This window comes from Martes martes, assembly GCF_963455335.1.
Source record: "Martes martes genome assembly, chromosome: 9".
Lineage (NCBI taxonomy): Eukaryota > Metazoa > Chordata > Mammalia > Carnivora > Mustelidae > Martes > Martes martes.
The window spans coordinates 87,570,636-87,592,575 of record NC_137896.1 but is presented as its reverse complement, the minus strand read 5'-3'; the positions used below and the strand labels follow the sequence as shown (position 1 = coordinate 87,592,575).

Here is a 21,940-nt window from a genome sequence, read left to right as displayed (position 1 = left end):
ACGCTTTATTTTTATAAGCACGAGGGCCCCAGACCGGCCGCGTTTACACAAAGATCACAATTGCACATTGTAGCGGCTACGCACCCTGTATTGGTGTTGGCAGCACCCCCCACACACACCCTCCCCGCCCCCCCCCCAGCGGGCCAACTCCTTCCAGCGGCCCCAGCAGCGCAAGCAATGAGCTCAGCGCTGGGGGAACAGGGAGGGGGTGGCTTTCAAACAGGAATCACCCAGACCCACACGCGCCCCGCCCGCCCAGGGGAGGAAAAAACACACAACAAAGGCATTGTAAAGAGCAGGCCTGGAGGCCTGGGGCCTCAGACACTGGGCTACTGTGTGCTGGGGCCAGGCTTCTCCCCCCACAGGGCCCAGCCCCTCCAAAAAAAAGAAAGAAGGGGGGCAGGGGTGTTGCTGAAGTAAGGTGGTCAGATGAGGGGAAGCCAGACAAACGCACAGACTCATCACTCTTCAGGAAAGCCAAGAGAAGGGAGAAGCAGGTACCGAGGAGAGATGGAGGGGAAGGTGAGGGGCTGGTTCTTCTCTGTCACCCCAGTCTAGCACTCTTCTCAGGGACACTCCCATAGAAGAGGGGCAGCGTTGGCCCTCGGGCATCACCCACATGGAGCTGAAGTGGAAAGCGGCTGGACTGGGGCTCTCTGAGGACCATGAGCTGCCCTAGATGACTCCAGCTGTGAACACACGTGGTTCTACAGGATACCATCCCTGCTAGAGGCCCCAGGCAGGTGGTTCTTTGGCTGGACCTAGAGCCCTGCACCCAAATCTGCTGCTCAGGCCTTCCTAGAGCCTTCCTAGACCTTTACCATACACTGAGCCTTCCTCCCATGCCCTCCTACCTTCCCAGCTCAGACCCCCGGAATGGGAGAAGGGGCAGACAGCACCATCCCACTTGTCAGACAAGAGAGCTTTGCCCCATGAAGACGAAGTTACTAACCCATGCTCACCTGTGACCAGGGCTAGACCCCCCCTGACTCCCAGTCTAGTGCTCCTTCCACCACTCCATGCCCTTTGGGAAAGAACCCTTCAGAGAGAGGGGAGTAGTGCAAAAGAAAACTATAATATAGCAATATTTCTTCCTATTAAATTAAGAAAAATTATTTGGAATTATAAAACCCAGTGTTGGCAAAGATTTGATGAAATGGGTACTCTCCTTTACTGCCGGAAGCAATTCAGGAAAGCAACTGGGCAGTATGCCCTAAAAAAAAACATAAAACTGTTAATACTTTGCTTCCTCTATTCCTGAGAATCACCCAAATTAACCAAAAAGCTATATGCACAGAGATGTTCACTCCAGCATTATGCGTAACCTGTCATTCATTCGCTCTGTAACTACTGACTGACCAGCACGTGGTAGTAAACAGAGCACTAGGGATAGGAAAATGAAGGAGACGAAATCTAGGCTCTTAAGATCATGACTACTGGTTGGAAATGGTCACTACAGGGCAGTTAGATTCCAAGGTGATATGCAGCTTACTCAGGGAATGAATAAGGTGCTGGGCGTCGGGGATACCCCCATGGAGCCTGGCGGCATCATGTCAATCATCCCAAAGGAGGTCTCCTACCCTAAGTTTCCAGAACAAGGAGGGACCGAGGCACACCAAGGGGAAGGGGGCGTTCTAGACATCAGCACAGCACTCACGATGACACCAAAGAGCCTGGGCATTTGAGAAACAGTCACTAGTTGGTCTGGCTGAGGGGAGGAAGGGAACGCCCAGGGCAGTGGGGATGAGAGAGGGAGGAGGAGTTCATAAAGATCCAAGATCTGAGCAGAGCAATCTGGACTGAATCCTACAGATCGGTGTTCCCCAAAATGTGAGCTTCGTAAACGCAAGTTCTCTGGGGATCTCGTGAACACTTAAACAAGTCAAACAGGCTCCTTTCCTGAAGCCATTCCAAAGCCTCTCAATGCCACTGTGCATTGTAAATCTGGAAGCGTGCGCTGTTCTCCAGTCTCCCTTGCTCAGGAACCCTGCTTAAGTGGAGCATTTCACAAGCCTCCGACGCACTTTGGAAAACAGCTCCATGAGCTCAACAGGAGAATTCCCCCAGCCAGAGCCAACCTTAACAGAAAGCCTGCTTCAAGGGGGAGCAGGCCGCGACTGGAGTCCAGACGCCGTAAGCCCCAAAGCAAGGGCTCCCCAGTCCCACCCAAGACAGAGTCTGGATTGGGACATAAAACTAAAACACTGGTCCCCACCAAGGTGACCTTCACTGTGAGACGCCACTGCGGCCTGCCCTTGAGTAATAGCTCTCAGGACCACCCCGCTTGGCATACACCTTTGATCTCCCAGGAACCATGAGGTCAACAAAGAGGGCACAGGACCTTCTGTAGTCTTAACAGATACTGCACTCCGGTAAATTAATAACTTAGCTTTGGGTCTACTTACCATCTCTCATTTGCTTGGCAAACCAAGGCAGGCAGGCCCCCTGGGCCCTCTGGCCTGTGAGGCCCTCCAAGGGGAATTTCTGATTCCCCCAGCCTAAGGGCCATCTTCTGATATGTCATGACCTCAGAACAGAGCTTCTCACAGGTTGTCCGTCTTAATGGGACCTCTGCTCACCAGGTAGGGGCAACCCCAACCCAACATCAAAGAGAAGTCATTGGAATTAAGCATCATTTTATGTTTCTAAATGTCTAGCTGCTACACAGACCACGCATCCTCATAGCCACGAACCACAAATGTCCTTCCGATGTCTGGAGAACTGAGGCTGACTATATATACTGAAACCCCATCAGAGGCAGAACCCTCAGGCAGCCTGGCCAGAACATCTCCACAAGCCTCCCTTTCCTGCCTGAGTTTAATATTATTCAACAAGTGTTTCCTCGGCAGTTCCTGTGTGTCCCCACCCCACCCCCCGCCCACCCAAACCCTCGGCCAGAGAGAAGGAAGCAGACACAGACACAGCCCCAGCCTTTGAGCAGCCCCAAGACCCACCCCTTCAGGGGACAAGTGAGGAGCACAGCTCAGGGCCCTGGGAGCCCACCGCTGCAGGAAAGACCCAGGGCATCACAGGTCAGAGTCAAAGGAGCACCTTCTGGAAGAGAGCCTTCTCTGCCCCAGACACTCAGCAGGGAGGCTGGAGGATGATACCAGCAACAGACGCCACGCTAGACCCTTCCCTGGCCCCAGACGGTCCGGATTCACACATGAGTTTCCTCTGAGAAGTGCCAGCCGGTGGCCACGCACAGCTTTCGGCCGCCAGCCGCCCCAGGGTCAGTGCCAGGGGAGAAATTGCTTTGGTTTAGGGTTTGGGAGTGAAAATAAACACTGTGGGTTTTATAGGTTCACCCATGTTGGCTGCTGTTTTCCTTTCCAGCAGCTGGTCAATCAGGCCTTTCATTCAGAAGCCAGCGGCCTCTGAGGAAGCCCTGGGCAGTGCCCTCAAAGCTCAAGGGATGTTTATTTGGGGGAGGGGGTGGGGCTGGGATGGAAAGTGTGACATCTCCCGCAGGCCAGCGCCGGGCTGACCCTGCCTGTGGTCCCCCAGGGTGCGTGCCACCTCCCAGCACGGGTTCCTTGGGAGGGGCTCCGTCCCTGCAGCGTCCTGGGCAGCCCAGCCCAAGGATGACAAGAGGAAGACAAAGGCCCCCCTCTCCTTGCCCCATGCCCACAGAGGCCTGCCGCCTGCACCCCCACCTCTCATGCCCTGCTAAGGAAGAAGAAAGGCTGTGGATGAGTTCACCTCTCTTTTCTCGGCGTACGTCCCAATGGGCAGCGAGCATTCTGGCAGGTTCCCAGCAAGGGCCAGGTGCACACGTCTGCCCCTCGCCCACCAACTGCGGCATGTGGGTTTTGCATATGCTTTTCAGAGGGTGCTGTCGGGACCTGGGGACCCAAAGCCCAGAGGAGAAATTGCTCCATCTACTGTGTACCTGGCTGCCCAGGGCTGGAAAACAGGCCACTGGGAGGAGAGAATGTGGGGAACCCAGGCTGCTGGGGTGAGGCATGAGGGTGGTCCTCCCTGTGGGGGAGGAGTGCGGCCCAGAGGAAGAGAGGCAGGTGGCTGTGAGGTGTAGGGCCATCCTATAGTGAACAGAAGATCACTCTCACAGAAGAATTCACTTCTACTTAAGGAAGTAGCAAACACTTGGAGGGCGGCAGGTCACTTGTCAACTATTTGGTCTCAAGCAATTTAGTTAAGATACCTGCGTCTCTGTCTCCTCACCTGTAAAATGGGAACATGAAGTCCCTAGCTCATAGGAGAGACATAAGGGTCACTTACACCGAGGCCAGTAAAATGCCAGGGCTCACACTGAATGCTCAGTCAGTGTCCGTTCTTCAGGTACCAAGTGCAGGTTCAAGGGCAAGACAAAGCCCCTTCCTGGAGGAGTTCACAGTCATAGTGGGAAAGACAGACAGCAGTTGATCTAGGCAGCGGTCAGGGCTGTGAGAGGTGTTGGTGGGGCACCGGCCTAGTGTCAAGAAGGAGCAACCATCTGGGCTTGGGGCAGCATCAGAGGGCCTGGGCTAGGTCTTGAAGAATGAGTAAGAGTTTGCTGGGTTAAAAATCGGGAGGGAATGCATTCTAGGCAGAGAGAGCATGCAGTAGAAAGGCCAGGAGGAGCTCCACAAAGGTTGACAAGAGTTGGTGAGACCAGAGCTAGTCTTAGAGGCCAACTAGGGAACAACGCAACTGCAAGCTCCACAGGAGTCCGATCCACAAAAATCCTCAGCTGTCTCCCAGTGTCTACACTGGAAATCAGAGGAGTGACATCACCAGATCTGTCTGAGGCAGGGTGGAAGGTGAAGGAGGCCAGGAAATGAGAAGGGGTGAGGCCAGTTCCTGGGAACATCTCCAAGAGAGATTCAGAGGCCAGAATCCACGGGACTGGAGGACGGATGGTTTCCAAACTGACAGGCAATAGACACGTGCTAGTGCAACAGCAGAACCAAGGTAGGCAAAGAGGGGAGGCCTGGATCGGGGAAGGAGGGCACAAGGAGTTCAGTTTGGATAGGATGAACTGAGGAGCCAGTGATGGAGGCATCCTGGGGAGACACCTAAGACATGGCTAGACACATGGAGCCCCTATGAACTGAAGGCCTGGAAGCTTCTCCAACATGGGTGGTCCATGGAGCCAGGGAAAGTAAGGGCACCCCAGTGCCCAGAGAAGAGGACACACAGACAGACTGTCAAGACCATCAGACTTAGAGGCCTGGGAAGCCCCCCAAGTAGGAGCAGGAAGAGTAGCAAGAGGCTGCAGGAGACCCTGGAGAGACAGAAGTATCCTGGGGGTCAGAGCCAGAGGGGCTCTCAGAAGGAAGTGATGGTCAACAAACCCAGCAGAAGGGTCAGGCCACCCAACAACCAACACAGTGACCCTGGCAAAATGAGCCACCTCCACAAATCCCACAAACAGCCCCAGCTCCCACACACCGGAGAAGCCCTGTTGGCTCAGCTCCCAGCTCTCAGCCCCTGGTCTCTGATTCCCTTCCCACCTACCAGAAAAGGAGTCCTTGTCCATCGAGGGCAGGTCCCGGGCCTGGTACATATAGCAGCGTAAGTGGTAGCGGTTCCCATCTGTACCAAGGAGGAAACAGAGATGCCAAGTGAGCGGCTAGGAGCTGCTGAGGGCAGTGGCTGGGGTGAGGGGAGTCTCCCGCAGGAAGGGCAACAGACGAAGGGTGTGAGCCATGGAAATGACACATGTCACGCTCTGTGGGAGTGAGCCGCTCACAGGATCAGAGCAGAGCGTGGCTCCTGAGTGTCATGTCCTGGGGCCTGGTGAGAGCTGGGGAGAAGGGGATGGAGAAGAAGCCAAATAAACGATGGGGGCAGCCAGAATGCACAGGGCCTTGAACGCCTAATCCCAGGCACGCCACATGCAGCTGGACATGCATGTGTGTGAATGCTCGCGCATACCTACACACCCCCACCAAAGACACACACCCACCACAAAGCACCTAGCTCGATTCTCCCTAGCCCCCCATACAAAAATGCATGAGGCTACACACCTGTCGACCACACCCAGCTAGACACCGCCAAGCGTCACTTACAATCAAAGATGCAGGAAATCGTGGGTCTGTTCACGCCGAAGCTCAGGGTGGATACAGACATGGAATCGTCACTCCTGTCATCTACCACGCCGCCCTGGAGACACAGAGCTGGTCGTGACCAATCCTGACCTCAGAGCTAGGGGGAGTCAGGGTCCCAGGTCAGGAGACCTCTAGACAACACTCCTCAGCTGCTGAGAGCTGGGCCATCGGCCTCTGATTTTACTCTAGGGTACCGCATCCTCCTACAGCCTCCCCAGACTCCACTGTGAAGTCCACAGGGAAACTGTTCTCCCTCTCTGGTGGAGACTGGACACGCCAGAATAGGATGTGGAGTGATTCTGGCCCAAGAGGTTAGGGTCTGATAGAAGGAAGGACTCTAGGGCAGAGAATCCAATGGGGATTTTCCCACCGGGATGAGCCAAGAGAAGCCAAATCGGGGGACCTCTGTCCACTCCCTGCACATCTGGACACTGGGTCCTAGCTCTGGGGGAGGCTGTGCTATGTCGTCGCCACCTCTCACCAGCTCGCACTAAGCTGAGGGCAAGAGAGGACGCAAGCTGTGGCCAAGACAGGGACATGAGCAAGAGGCAGGGCCCGTAAGCACTCAGGCTCAGAAGCCAGTCTGCCAGTGTACTGTTCATGAAACTAGCCAGTCAGTCCTCTTGCTTTGTCCTCATTCGCACTGGGCTCTAACTGCTGAGCTGTACACCAGCCTCCTTAGACCAGATGCCTACCACCCAGGTGTATCCAGAGCCAGCTCGGGCACACTGTGGCCCCTCATTAGCATCTTGCATGATTTGGGGGACTTCAGGGACCCAGCAGGGATCAAGGCCCCCACAAGAACAGGAAATGTACTGGTTACTCCACAGCCCAGCCTCCAGATTTGGCTTTCTTGGCAAGCCCACCAGCATCCTGTGGCCCAGAGCCCAGCAGAGGGATGGGGAGAGCTAGACAGTGTTCCCATGCTGTCCACTCTCTCCGCAGGTTCTCCAAGAGATTTCTCCAGGTCCCTCGCCTCTCTCTTTCCTACCATCACCTGCCACACTCTCTTGTCCTATTCCTGTTCCCAACACACAAGCACACACACCCTTGTGTGTGAACAGAAACTCTGGGCTCACCACCAATGGCCTGTTAATCTGGCCCAGGCCCACACAGGGTGGCCATCTGCCAGGACTTTCCACCCTGCCACCTGGCCACAGCCATCTCCCAGGAATCTCACCCTCTCTTCAAAGAGAAGACATATGGCCACTTCCACATGGTCCTCTCCAAGCCACACCCACTCTCAGGGCCCAATCCTAGACCCCTCGTTGGAGAAGCCTCCCTGAATGTCTGCCTTCCCACTTCTGATCTGCCCACACCCAGAGCCAGAACCAGCATCATTATCCAGAGCCCAAATCCTTCACTGGCCCTCAGTACCTGAAGGATCCTGATCAGACCTCAGCTGACCTGCGCCATTTTCCCATTCAACACCAGGGCTTCCCTTCCCCAAACCCAGCGCTCAGCATTAGGCAGGCCATGCCCCTTGAAGCTGGTCAAGACTCACACCTGCCCCATCATAAGCTCTTCCTCTTTCCTAGCCGGAATTGCCTTTGACTATCCCAAACCCCTCCACCTTCAGGGCAACTTAGGACACCGAGGGAAAGCCTGCCCTCGTCACTCTAGGTCAACACAGAAATGCATCCTAACATAGGCCAGGTCTTCCTCTGCTCCCTTCCTGCAAATGGGTCCCTAAGACACACATTCAGGAAAGACATGTCCATCTGCTCTTCCAGGGTCTCAGCGAGGTCTAGCTTCAACCAGGAAGTCTCTGGCACCCACCACAGGACACCCCCCTCAAAGACCCCCTTCTTTTGATCATAACTTCAACACAAGCTCTAGAACCAGATTTCTGGGGCTCCAATTCCGGTCCTGATATGTATTGGCTGTGTGACTTTGGGCAGCTTGCTTAACCTCTCTGAACCAGTGTCCATAAATTTGGAATAATTCTACAGTATCTATCTCAGAAAGTTGCTGTGATTATTAAGGAGATACACTGTGTGTTCTTAGCACAACTCCTGGCACGTAATAAATGCTCAATAAGTGTTTGCTAGTAACGATCTTATGAAAGAAATAAGGCACAGTGGGGCAGAGGCTGGGTAGGGCATAAACTGTAAATCTTGCAATTATTCTCAGGGGTGGTATTCATATACCTCATATTTGTTCAAAATTATTCCAGAAGCTGGAAAAGTGGACATTTCAGGAGCCACAGCCCTGGGCAGAAATCAAAAGCAATCAATCAAGCAATTGGTCTCTCAACACACACACACACACATGCACACACGGGAAAGCAGGATAACAGGGAGGGTGTCATACTACAGACAGGGAAAGACCCTGAACAGGATCCTCTCTCCTGAGCAGGTGCGGACCCCAGGCATCCTGGGTTCCTCCCAGAAAAAGCATTTGGCCCCACCATGCTACATCTGGCATCCCGCCAGAGCCCACACCACATCCAACAGCTAACGGCTCCCAGTTTCAGGATCTGCAAGGCCGCACATAGGGCTGGACCTGGGGGGCCCCACAGGCCACCCCAGGCGAGAGGCACGGGACGCCAAGGAAAGCAGATCAGAACACTGGAAACAGGGCTTGGCTAGCCCCTGCCCCATACAACCACCCGTAGCACGTGCAGCCCAATGCACCTTGGTAGGAGGGCAGGGGGTCCAGCTAAAGGCAGGGTAGAAGGCCCAGGATCCTGTGGCCCTGCCATCTGAGCCTGGCAACATGCTCATGCCCCCTACGAGTCGGGTGCTAAGGTGAGTGAAGGGAGGGAGGCTGCCTCTGCCTCCCACGGTCCCCATAATGCCTTTGCCCCCTCCCAGTACCTGCGGGGACCTCCGCTGTTGCTGAAGGCTGCCAGAGCACTTCCCCACTCACCTCACATCTCCTCCAGATGGCCTCCCCGAGCTGCCTCCCAGAAGCGCCACTCCCACCAGAACGCCTTGGTCTGGGGCTTTGGCAGCAATTTCTGGGTCTCTGTCCAAGGGCAGTCTGCCCTCCTGTGATCAGAAAAGGTGTCCCCCCTCCCTGGGATTTCCACAAAGGCAGGTGCCAGGTGTCTCAGGCCTAACTCAGTGCTTGGCCCACGACGGGCCCTGGCCCTCAGAAACAATGTCCTTCAGAGGGAGTAACCAGTATCCCCTTGGGGAAGGCCCCTCACACTGCCTGGGCTTTTCCACCTGTCCTGCGCCCAGAATGGGGGGTCCACAGGACCCTCCACACCACCCCCAGTCCCCAACCTGCCCCCCAAGTATGGACTTGCCTCCTCCTTCCCTTCTCCCCCAGCTCAAAATGACAGATGGGGATTGCTGAGAAGAAGCTGGGAGAACCAGGAGCCAGGCTGAGGGACACCCACTAAGTTCAGTCCCTCCCAGCAGAGCCCAAGCCCCAAAGCCACTCTGGTTTCCAGCCTGGGCAGAATTCTACCCACACCTCTGGCTGATGTCTCTCCATCTGCTGACCCACTGGCCTTCACAGCGGAGGCTGGGCTCTGCACACATCCTCTTCAGACCCTGTGAGCAGATAGGGAGGCCAGCTCCTCCTCCCAGTCCAGCCACGGCCTCTGAATTGAGTCTCCAGAAGTCTGGACAACCCCCAAACAACCCCATCCCTGATGACTTTCATGCTCAACCCAGCTGAAATCTTCTAGGGACGCCTTTCTTGCCCCCAGGCCTTTCTTGCCCCCACATTGGTCTCTCCACCCTCTTCTTTCCCTTCTTTTTCCTAGGTGTCTAGACTCATCCTCGAGGTCTCTGTGCAAGAATGAGTAAGTCTCCCTCCCAGGGGCTTCTGCGGTGCCCTGAACCCCCTCTTACCACATCTAGCACCCTTCTCACTGTTGACTTGTCTGTGCCCTCCCACTGAGGGTTCTGGGAGATTTCTGTCATATGCCCAGCTCCCCTCACCCACAGCAGATAATGAAAGAAGGAGGTCACCTCAGGAGAGAGCAACAGTATGAGCTATGGCTACAGCTCATGAAGGAGGCCAGCCTGTCACCCAGGTCAGGGGACCAGTCTGTCTGATAACAGATAACCCCATGTCACACTTCCTTCATCCTGAGGTACATTTCAGTTTTCAAGTGTAGAGATGCAAGGCTCACACACCAGGATTTCTCTCTAGGCAAACAATAAAGCCACATGAAAACTTGATTTGGGAGCCTCTGGGAGGCACCTCCTTCCTGTCAGTCCTTCCCTCTGACTGTCTTGTGCTTTGCTGGATGTTTAGCAGCATTCCTGGTCTCGACCCATTAGATCCCCAGGATTTCCTGCCCCTTCAGTTGTGACCACCAAAAATATCTTCAGACATCATCAAATGTCACTTGAGGGACAGGGTGGGGGATAGAAACTGCCCCCTGTGGAGATTCCCCTGGTGAAAATCTAACGCAATGAGGCACCCCCCTCCCACCCGTGGCAGGTTCCTAGCATTTAAGCAGCACTCAGTAAATGGTGCTAGTGGTGTCTTTTTCCATCTTACAACTCTCCAGTCTCACACTAAAATAATACTTTCCCCCCTTTAATCTCGTTTCTTTAAATCTGGAATCCATCACCTTCTCTCTGCCTCAGGGCCTTTGCACAAGCTGTTCTTGCCACCTAGAATACCCTTCCAGGTGAGCTAACTTGAGCTCTTGTCTCACCTCAGTCACCACTGAGGCCTGGATACTGCTGTGGCTGCCATGCCTTCAGCAGCAGCCCCCACTTAGCCTCTCCTAGCTCTCTCCTGCATCCATCCCTCCACGTGTACGGGCAAGGCACATACGCTCCCCTATCCCCTGCACCCAGCCCAGCATCAGACACTTAGCAGTCATCCAATGAAGATTTGTCACAGAAAATGAATCACCAGCATTCCTGCCCTCAGCCATCATGGGCCACGATCAGACCTCGGGTCTCAGGGGAAAGGTTAGGAAAATGCACATCAGACCGCACCCTCGTTCAGTAAGCTGTTACTACAGAAAGAACAAGGGATAGGGGTTCACACACACACACACACACACACACACACACACACACACACACTGTGGGGCCATGTCTGGGATGGAACAGAATGGGCTGGACCCTCAGAAGGTCCCACTCAGGAAAGCTTCCTGGAGGAGGGAAAGAGAAGAATGTTGGCATAAAGGGAGCAGCAGAGTGCTGGGCGCCTGTGCCCCCAGAGCTCAGGGGAAGACTCAGTGAAAGGGGCAAAGTTGAGGCACAGCAAGCTAAGAGAGGAAGGCCGGCTTGCTTCTGCTCTCGCTCGGAGTCCTGGGCAGAGAGAGCCAGGCTGCAGTGGCAGCTGAAGCCTCGCTTTCTGTCCACCCACTCTCCCCCCCCACCTCCATACACTCGCTCTTCCCCAGCCCCAGCAGGCCCCGGGCATTGGGTTTCCCACAGCCACATTCCTACCTCGATAGCTCATGCCTATGCGACTCCCAGACTGTGGTCTGTGGCCACACACTCCATCCTGGGGCTAGCTGTGTAAGGAATCCTGCTGCTCGCCCAGGGGACTGGGCAGCATCCAACCCACCACTGCCCGGCCGGCGGCCGCGGCTCCCGGGAAGAGCCTGAGCCCAGGATACAAGGAACTCTCTCCCTCTAAGATGGTGCAGGGCTGCCCCCGGGGTCCCCAGAACCAGGGGCCAAACCCACCTTGTCTGCTAAGGACTCCTGCCCCAGGACCTTGGTATGGCCCCAACACCAGGAGGAGGTAGGCAGTTTCTGGGAAAACACACTGCTTAAGAAGGGGACCCCACAGCCCACCTAAACTGGATCCAAGACCAAGCACTAGACCACTAGCGTGTCTGAAATTCCTCCTGTCCCACTGGTTGTCGGTCACACACACACACCTCCTCCCTCTAGCAGGGGTGTGACGCCTCATCCGTACAGGCCGGGAGGCAGGACAGAGAATGAAGGGGCAAGACCAGCAGTGGATGCAGCAAAAAGACGGGCTGAGCAGAGGGTCCCCCGGGCTGAGCAGGCAGAGGACAGAGCCCCCATCAGCCACGCTGTGATGGTCAGGAAGGAAACAACAGAGTTCTGGCGATAGCTCAGGGGGCTACCAGGACGCCCTCTGTCCCATCAGAGTCAAGCAGGTGGGTTTCGGGGACCAGCCACCCTCCTGGCTTCCGAGGAGAGCTCAGTGCCAGTGCCTGATGGACCAAGAGAGCACAGGTGACAGAGCTGTTGGGAAGAATGCTACTACGGGACCCTTATCTCTTATGTAAACAGGACCAGGGGACCCCTCCCCCCAGAGCAGCAAGTACTGGAGCTGGCCTGCCAGGCTCCGAAGAGCAAATTAGTAAGTTTTCAGGTGTATTGCAAGGCAGCTGTTAAACATAGCCATCTGTAACAATTAAGTCATATAAATTTATAACTACAGAAATTTAAAACAGAGATAATGGGGCGCCTGGGTGGCTCAATCAGTTATGCGTCTGACTCATGATTTTGACTCCAGTCATGATGTTGGGGTCCTGGGATCAAGCCCTGCATTGGGCTCTGTGTTGGGTGCAGCACCTGCTGCGCAGGGATTCTGTCTCTTTCTCCCTCACCCTCTGCCCTTCCCCCACCCTCTAAAATAAATAACTAAATCTTTTTCAAAAAGGTAATAAATCCTCAAGCTCATCACTTCCTAATTATTTTACGACTTTTGACTATTGTTCCGCTCCTGAGGTTATGTACATCTCACGGATCCGTGGGCTGGAAATCCTACAGAACCAGCCGCCCCTGCTCCCTGCTCGTCTCCTCCCATCTCCACTCTCAGGGATGTCACACTGCTAGCTTGCAACCAGCCACGGCAGGGACATTTACACCACGGAAACCAGCAAATACAACAAACCAGACTGGGTTTGGCTTTCAGATTTTTTTTTTCTTTCTGGAGAGCCAATTATTAAACGCTGACCAGCACGCCCTAGGCTGAGCTGCCAGGACCTCTTCTCACTGCTGGCTTTGCTGCGACAACCAGGTAACAGCCATGTCAGGTAATATGCTATAGACCCCGAACAACCCGCCACTATCCACGGCAGTTTTCTCAGTGCCCATGGGAGGAAACACTACTAAAATCCTTATGGCTTACCTTCTCTGTACCTCCATTTGCTCATCTGTAAAATGAGAGTAGTAATAAACCCCATCTCCTAGGACTGTTGGGGGCGTTAAAGGAGGTAATACACAAATGGTAATGCCTTGTACCACAGGCACACGCTCTAGGATGACTGGTAGATGTGGCTCAGAGTGAGCCTGAGAGTGAATCTGTTCACCTTTGCAGGGCCTGTGGTCTCTTCTGCAACTCCTCGGCTGCCCCCAGAATGGGACAGCAGCCACAGAATGCAGACACAAATGAGCCTCGTCACGCACCACCAAAGCCCCATCTACACAAAACGGCCGAGGACAGACTAGGCTCATACACTGTGGCTTGCCGACCCCTGCTCTGGAAGGGGGTGTTATTGTTTTTGCTCTGTTATCACCCCCATCCTGAAAGTGAAGAAACTGGGGCCTGGAGAGGTCAATGCCTTCCCTAGTGTCTCAGAGCAAAATTAACTGGCAGAGCCAGGGGCAGGGGAAGGGGTGTTCCCCAGCAACCCCTCCGGGCTCTTCCCGGCTTCGGCTTCCACATCAGGACTCAGCACCTGAGTGGGGCTCTGGGGCGGGACAGGGCTGAGCGCCAAGTCGTGGCCTTGCAGAGCCCAGGACCCACATCACTGCCCTGGCCGCCCAGCCTCAGCCTCCAGGGAAACCCCACACAGGCTAGAGGGCCAGGACGAAGAAGGAGAACACTTTATAAGACGGAATTGGGGAACACAGACCTCCCTTCCTAATCAGGGCTGATTGCAGCCTTAAGTAGAATAGCAGGCAAGGGTGCAACCCCGTTTAATTTACAGCTGGAGCCGAGGCTTGGAAGCAGCTGCAAAAATCTTTGCACAACTACGGGCCAGCCCCCCGGGAGCTCGGGGATGGAATCAGGAAACCTAGAGAATCCACAGTGCCACGTGTGGGCTGGCGCAGACGTCTGTGTGTACACGAGTGTGTGTGCGCACACGTGCCCCTCTAGACTTCCCGTGTGCCCAAATGTGGGGTTTGCAGAGAACGTTCAAGCAGGTTCTGCCCCACGCCAAAGCGCCTCCATAATTAGGACTGTGTGTCCCCCCTTTGTCTGGGATGCCCGTTTCCCAGCATGATTAGGACAATAAGTTGTCACCCTAGCCATTGTGGATGCAGACCCCAGTGCGTGTACAGTGACACACACGGGGGCCCCAACGCATCTGCCCATCTGTGACATGCCTTCCCCTGCACCCATGTCCGCCTGGGGGCTGGCATTTTGTCTCAGGTACACGGACACACCGTTGGCCCCTCCAGACTTCAGCGTCCAAATCTGGAGTCAGAAAGATCCTGGGGTCCACCAATTTAAAGGAATTACCCAAATGGTCTTCCCATGGGGGGCAGCAAGAGGGCCAGGGAGGCCCCTGCTTGAGAGGCCAGCCAGCCTTCAGTAAGCTCCTGCTTGCACAAAACCAGGTCTAGAACAGGTGCTCAATTAGCATGTTCAAGAAACAGAATCCAGGGAGACATGGAATCACCTCCTCCTGTCTATGCAGACCAAATGGGGATTTGGGTTACTTAATGAGGCCAACCCCTCTCACCTCCCAGATGCTGTCCTTGGTCCAAGTGCCCACTCTGGGAACTAGGCCCAGGTACCCTGCCTAGAGCAGGGCTTCGTCCAGGTGCAGAAACGGGCCCTCCCGTCCTCCCCTACATCTCACTGCCTTTTCAGACAGCTCAGATCCCAAATTACTCCTCTCAGGCAGCCTCTCCCTGCCTGATGCCCCTTCTTGCACTTCCAACTCCCAGCTGCCCATGTCTGCCCTCAGGCTGGGGCTTGGTAGGCCTGTCCCCATAGATCCTCTCCACTTTAGGTCAGGACTCAGACATCAGACAACCAACAGGAGGCCTCTCGGGGTGGGGGTCACAGTGCCAGCCCCTCTCTACCTGCGCCACTGCTCCAGGGAAGCCAAGCCACATGGCTACACAGGAAAAGTGGTGCCAACAGCCAAGGTGTCCAGCCAGCTGCCCAGGACCCTCTCTAGGACCCTCACTTGAGGGCCTTCTCTAGGAGGACATTATGTCCTGTTGGGAATATGAACTTGGGAACAGAGGACAGAAGAGCCCATTGTATAGCTTTCATTCTAGAACTGACTCATATTATGTGTCTGGGCAAACCCCTTCTCAGGGCTCAGTTTCTTCTGGAGTAATACTAGGGGCTCAGAGTTGTTCTAGAACAGCACTGCCTGACAGAACTTTCTGCAATGATGAAAGCATTCTATAGCTTCACGGTCCGATATGGTAACCATGAGCATGGTGTGGCTACTGAGCGCTTGGAATGTGGTTGGTGGGACTGAGGAACGAAATGGTCTTATTTTAATTACTTTAAATGTAAATCGAAATATTCTCAAGCAGCTAGTGGCTACCGTGTTAAACAATGCAGTTCTGGAATCTCAGTCTCTCCAACTGTAAAATGGGTATAATAATGGAATCCAGTCTTCTGGGGTCACCGTGAGGATAAAATGAGACCATGTAGAGAGCTTTCAGCCCAATCTCTGGCCATGGTAAGATGAATTTCAGTAATCCTTATCCTCTTTGGGCTCCCAAATTCTCTTGAGAACTGAAGAAAACCACAGACCTTAGGCCAGAATTTACACATCACAGACACACATGCCCACGGGGCACATGCACACATATCCCACATGTGCACACCTCATACTCCTTCATACACATATGCACATGCATATCACACACACGGGCCTGTGGCACACATATTGTGTGTGTGCACACATCAGCCGTGTGCTCCCACATCAGACATACTTGCATACACGGATCACACCTGCACACCCACAGCTATGCCTCCAGTTTCAAAGGGATCCAAAGCCAGGTGGGGAGTGCCTTTCAAACATGAAAGTTCCTTCCAGCTCTAAAAATCTCCAAGGCTCCGAGCACATGCTGCTGAGTCTCCGTCTCCTTCCCTCCTGACCAGGCTCAGGCATCTCAGAAAAAAACCCTTCCTAATGCTCAGGGCCAAGCACAGAGGCAGGGCTCTGGAAAAATTCCTTGCATGTGGAGGGCAGGCCCAGGGCAAGGGCAACAGGATGGATTCTGTGAGCTCATCCCAGCAGCCGTCACCAGAGTTCCCAGAGAGGCTGGTGGCGTCGGAAAGGGGTGCCTGGGTGGGAGCCGCCGGCGGCGGCAGCAAGGGGTGTGGGGCGAGGAGAGGGAGGCTGGAAGGAACGCGCTATAATAGCAGCTTTGTGCTCTGCTTCCCGGCTCCCTGGGAACGCCAGGAAGATTATGAAACCGGTGTCTTTGGGAATGCCAGGATATTAGCTGGAAAAAGAATAATACGAAAATAAAATAATGCTCGGGATGGAGACAGCAGACGATTAGCAGACGGAGCCAGGGCCTCCCGCTCCACGGAGGGAGCCAGGCTTGGCCCCAGCAGAAGGTTTCAGGGAAAGACTGCCCGTGCTAATGAGCAGACGGGGCCTGCCTTCCAGCAAGATGTCTTCAGGAGGGAAACTGGCAGGCAGGGCGCAGCCTGCCGGTGGACCCGTGGGCCAGGAGAGGGATGGGAGGAGGCGAGGGGGCGCCATGGGCCTGATCTTCAGGCCCAGACATCCCGAAATGTCAGGTTACCAGAAAGACCACCTGGCCACCTTCCACGGTGCTTCCCTGGACTCCTTCAATGTCTGCCTCCCAGAGTCCTCCCCCAGGAAGTCTCCCTCATCAGACACCATCATTCTGGAATGACTCCGATTCTGCCCTCCAGGACCTCACAGATGCAGATCTTGTTGAGTTCATTTGTGTTCACATGGGAGTACCTCTCATCCTAATCAGACAATAGTTCCCCGTAGGCCAGGCCTCCACCAACAGACCAGGGAATCGTCAGAAGTAAAGATCACTGTTGTCTCACCAGGGAGCAAGGAAAACACGTCATCATTTCCTGCTCCCCTCTCTGGGACCCTGGCCACACCTTCACCTAGTCATGGGTACGCCTTGCCTCTCTAAGAAAGGCATCCAAGTGGAAGAACAGGTCAATATGACCAACTCCCCCTCATCTTTGTGATGCCTGACATGTTTCACATCCTCACCCTTCAAAGATGGTCCTTGGACTGGCAGCATTAGCATCACCTGAGTCCTTTTAGAAATGCAGACTCCCAGATTCACCCAGACACAGAACCCCGAGTAGGCATTTTAACAAGACCCCCCCACCACCACCACATCGCTCCTATGTTCACTTGGCCTGAGAAGCAATTCCTTACGTGTGTCACAGCTCCCCTCACAATGACTCTAGGACACAGTGACTTTCACAGATGCGTTAAGAGAGTTGCAGAAGGGGTAAGTGACCTGTCCACAGCTACGAAGCACAGCCAGCAGAATTCAGACCAGACCTGCTCCGCTCAGAAACCTCACCTATCCCACCATGCTCCGGCCAAGACAATCAGCAGACATCAGTGACCAGTGGGCAAGGCCAGCCCCCGAGATAGCAGCAGGGTCCAGGCACCCAGAGAACCCTACCATCTGTTCCCAAGATGCAAGCGGGACATTAGTCCCAGTGCCTTGCTGGGCTATCAGTACCTCCCAGGACAAAGGACAGCAGATGTGGGGACAGGAGCACATCTAGGTGACTGTGAAGGAGAGGGTATGCACGTGTGTGTGTGTTTGCATGTGTGTGTGCATGTATGCGTATGCTTGTGTTGGTGCTGATGGAGGTTCGATTCACTGGAGCAGAGTGGTCCAGATAGTTACTGTCCAACGAGCCCGTGGCCCTGTCCAAATGCTGGCCACACCTAAAGGCTTTCCCGAACTGTGTCCTCCTGCTCCAGGTCTGTGGGATCCAGCCTCTCCAACCACTGTCTGCCTCTGGTTCTCTGTGTCAGCCAAGCTCCCCCAGGACTCCTAGGGCTTCACTGTGTTTGTTTCTACTATCACAGGCGAGGCCCATCTGCTTCTCCATCAACCACCTCCCCACGTCTGTGGACTTGACATTTGATTTCAGTGCTCCCTCACAACATTTTCTCCCACATAAAGAATAAACGGATTGGTTTCTCTGTTTCTGGGAAGTGCCCCCCTTCATTCTCCAAGTCACCGAGCCATGAAAGCTTGGCAGTGGGTCCCCAGCCTTGCTCATCTTCTTCCCCCAGATCCTGGCCAGCCCCAGAACCCATCCACACTGCCGTCCATGTGTCTCTGGCTACCTCCGGCCTCGCGTCCTCTCTCCCACGGCCCTGGCCTCCCTGCCCTGGGCGGCCTGGCAAGCAACTACCAGATCCGCCTTCTTCACACAGCACTCAACCATGTGTCAGACTTGCCAGGGCCAACCATGAACTCATTGCGGCCCCAGGCCCACCCCGCCCGCCCTGCGGCCCGGCGATGGGAGAAGCCCTACCATGCACCCAGCAGAGCCTCTGGGCCCATCTGATCCTCCCCAAGCTCTGCCACTGTACTCCCCTCTACCCCGGCCCCCAGCTCCCACCCCAGATGGTTACCTCATCCCAGACCACTAACCAAGACTCCAGGGAGTCTCGCGATGGTCTCCACTCTTCCACCCAACCAGCTTCCACAGCTACTTGACTAAAGGCCCTGAACCCTGGCTCTGACCAGAGCACTCCTCTGCTCAACAACTCACACGAGCTCCCTATTGCTCATTGAACAGAGTCCTGTGGCCACCATCAGTAGCTCTTTGCCCAGCACTGTTTGTGGGTTTTTTGTTGTTTTTTTTTTCCTTTCCGGATGCTCTCCTCCCCATCCTGATGGTGTTGTCAACTACCAAAAAGGGACATGACCTGGAGTGACCAATCAGAACATTCCATTCCTCACGCTCAGGCTGGCATGGGCACATGACCATGAGAGCCAGTCAGTCACACCCAAGGCTGTCACAGCATTATGGAGAAAACAGCAATCTCCTCTCTGCGGTCTCCAGCTGTGAGCGAAACAGAAGATGCCAGGTGGGCTGTGCTGTTTTACCCAGAGGGCTTTGCTGACTGTAAAGTTGATGTCGGCGCCATCTTTGTTACCACCCAGAGTGAGCCAGTGTGAGAACAAGGCCAAAACAGAGTCCCAGCTCCAGCTCTCCCGTCCGTCTGAGGCCTTAAACTCCTTTTCTCTCTGTAGCCCATTTCACTGAGTTCCTGTTCCTTAGGGTTTCTACTCAGGCTTCTCAGACCTTGACTCTGAGCTCTGCCAAGGCCTTTATTCCCCCACGCCTCAGCTGGAGTCACAAGACCACCTCTAGGCCCTGCCCTGTGCCCAAGCCAGGCCCTTTCTGACGGGACAAAGGGAGTCAATGCATACCACCTCTGCCCCGCAAGACTTTAGCTGAGGCTGCTCCAGCAGGGGCAGCAGTTTCCTCCCACCCAGACTGAGCACGAGCCCAGCACCCCAGAGCTCTGCTCTCTCCTTCCAGCCCCCTCACAACTTGGACCCAAGACATCATCAGACATCTGAGATTATCTGGTCTCCGAGGGCTTCCTCTCCCACACTGCCACTCCTGGAGCTGGCCCACCATCAAGGCCTAAGGGATGGAACACCCCTCACCTCGGGCCACCACCAATCTCAACTACCTTCCCCGTATTCATCCTGTCAGATCCTTGGCCTGCCCTCTGTGCTCCCTGTCTCGGGGCACAGCCCCACCACTCCTCTCTCCGACCAAGTTCTCACATACATTCACACACAAACACACACACAACTGGTGCCTATGGACACACTCAGGTCCCATCAGCTATTGAAGCTGGTGGGACTTGCTCTCTGAGTCACAGCCTAAAGCCCCAGAGCCTGGGCAGTCCTCCCTGGATTTCAGAGGAAGGGCCTCATGCTGGGCATCTCTTCCCACCTTCAGGAATCTCCAGACCAAAACAGACTGGAGAATGGCCCTACTTAGACTGTCTGGGAAGGGCCTGCTCATCTTCGGGGGCGACACATCAGCCAGACCGTGGTACCCTGGATATGACCCCAATTTTACTGGCCCCTGAAAGTGTACTCTACGGTAGGACCACCAGCCTGAGGTTCATTTTCTGAGGTACATCTCTCCCCCAGAATCCCAGGGATGCCATGAGATGGCTTCTGTCCAACCAAGGAGGACTCTCATCCAACCAAGAACATTCAGGGGTCATTAGACCTCTCTGGCTGCTCCTGGGGGCTAGGTCAAAGCCTCTCAAACCCACCACGTGGCAACCAGCTTCTTTGAGAAGAACCAGGTCCCTTGGCTCCAGTCAGAGGGCAGACCTGTGACATCAGTCTGACCAAGACCCTCTCTGCCTGCTCCCGTCTTCACTACACAAAGCAGCAGCACGTCTCCCGGTGCCAGGAGCGGGGCTGTTTTACAATAAGAGGACACCCAGACTGCCGTCCACTTTCCCCACAGGCAACCACAAAGGAACTGAAGCCAAGGTCACCAGCCACTGTTCCATCCCAAGTCCCATCTTGGGGGCTCCCGCTTCAGTGTGAACAGCCCCGGGGAAGCAAGGGGCATCTCACTGACCCACCACAGGCCCGGGGACATACCAGAGCCCCCTCAAGGGCAAACACAGCCGCAGGGCCCGTCTTCTCCAGCGGCTCCATGCGGCGGCGCCAGCGGCGGCGGCGGAACGCATCTGTCTTGCGGTACTCCAGGTGGAATTTCCAGCCGAAGAGTGAGGCATACTCCCAGCCCTCACCCTCCGCCTCCGCCTGCCGGTGCTGCGTGGGGAGAACAGAACAGACTCAGGCACTGCTTGGCGGCCCCACGGGGAGACCGTGAGCTGGCTCCTGCGGCACCTCTCCCCTCTCCAGCCTGCCCTCCAGGATTCCCCACCCACTCCACACCAGCACCCTCCCGGTGGGAACAGCTGGGAAGGCCACCTGGAGGAGGGGGGCTCTGAGCAGCTTCTGCAAAAACCAGAGTCTGAGTCAGAAGATCAGGAAGGGAAACGGTTTCCTGGGCTGCGGGAATCCGAGGAGCCAGAGAGGGCAGGTAGACTAAAGCAGCAAAGAAAACCCTCGGCTCTGGGTTTGTTTGTTTACTTGGATTACGGGTAGATTTCATGAATCCAAGGTTTTCTTGTCATTTCCTTTTTCTTCTTCACATCCCAGCTTATAAAAATAGAAGTGGGTCAATGAAGATTCTGTTTCCCGACCCCAGGTTGTTTCTCCCTGAGGCTAGGCCTAGGTCAGCTGTGGAGGGACCCCTCCCCACCACATTTCCTCGAGGAGACCCTTTCCCAGGCGTGGAGGGAGGCCTAGAATCCCCTTTCTACCCAGCTGATGACCTGACACTGTCCTCAGGTGCCCCTCGCACTCCAGCCATGAACTAAGCAACAGGAGGCAGTCCTGGAGGGCAGCCGCCTCCCCTTCCAGGAGGGATGTTGGGGGTGATGGAGCAGATGAGGCCCCCTGCCTGACAAGGTTGGCCTCCATCCCCTGGGTTCCCCTACAGGGAGAGTGGAGTCTGTCCAGTCAATGTTGCCGTAAAACCTTGCTTCTCTCTGGACCCAGTGACTTCTCTCTAGATTCTCTGTGCCCAGAACGAAAGGAAGAAATCTAGTCATGCCAAAGGCTATTCCTGGATTGGGGGAGGCCTGGTTCTTAGGCCACAATTCAAATGTATGCTTAAGAAAGAAGAACAGGGCACAAGAGGGACAAGGGAGGCAGGCACCAAGACTGTGCAGGACATGGGCCTCTGGGGGTCTCCAAGAGCAAATGCATGCATTGTGTTTACTCCTACGTGCCCACTCCATGCCTCTGTCCTGGGGGTATCTGGGCGTGCCCGTGGACATGTGGGCTCACACCACGTACACCCTGGCAACCACAGCCAATGACACAACCGAGAGCATACAAACCCCAGCCCCTCGCCTCCAGGTGAGGACGAGTCTCTGATACTCCAGGGTGCACCCCTCTCCA

At 55.1% G+C, this 21,940-nt stretch overlaps 1 protein-coding gene across 8 annotated transcripts in view; it reads right to left on the bottom strand.

Moving 5' to 3' along the window:
- DYSF (dysferlin) overlaps positions 1-21,940 on the bottom strand; it is a gene marked incomplete at its 5' end in the record, with an annotated part of 203,465 nt that overhangs the window by 80,063 nt on the left and 101,462 nt on the right. For all 8 annotated transcript variants that reach the window (XM_080813131.1, XM_080813133.1, XM_080813127.1 and 5 more), the window contains 3 exons: positions 5,461-5,538; positions 6,015-6,108; positions 20,567-20,740. In XM_080813131.1, the coding sequence (XP_080669257.1) occupies positions 5,461-5,538; positions 6,015-6,108; positions 20,567-20,740 (346 nt within the window). The remainder of the gene's footprint in view (positions 1-5,460; positions 5,539-6,014; positions 6,109-20,566; positions 20,741-21,940) is intronic.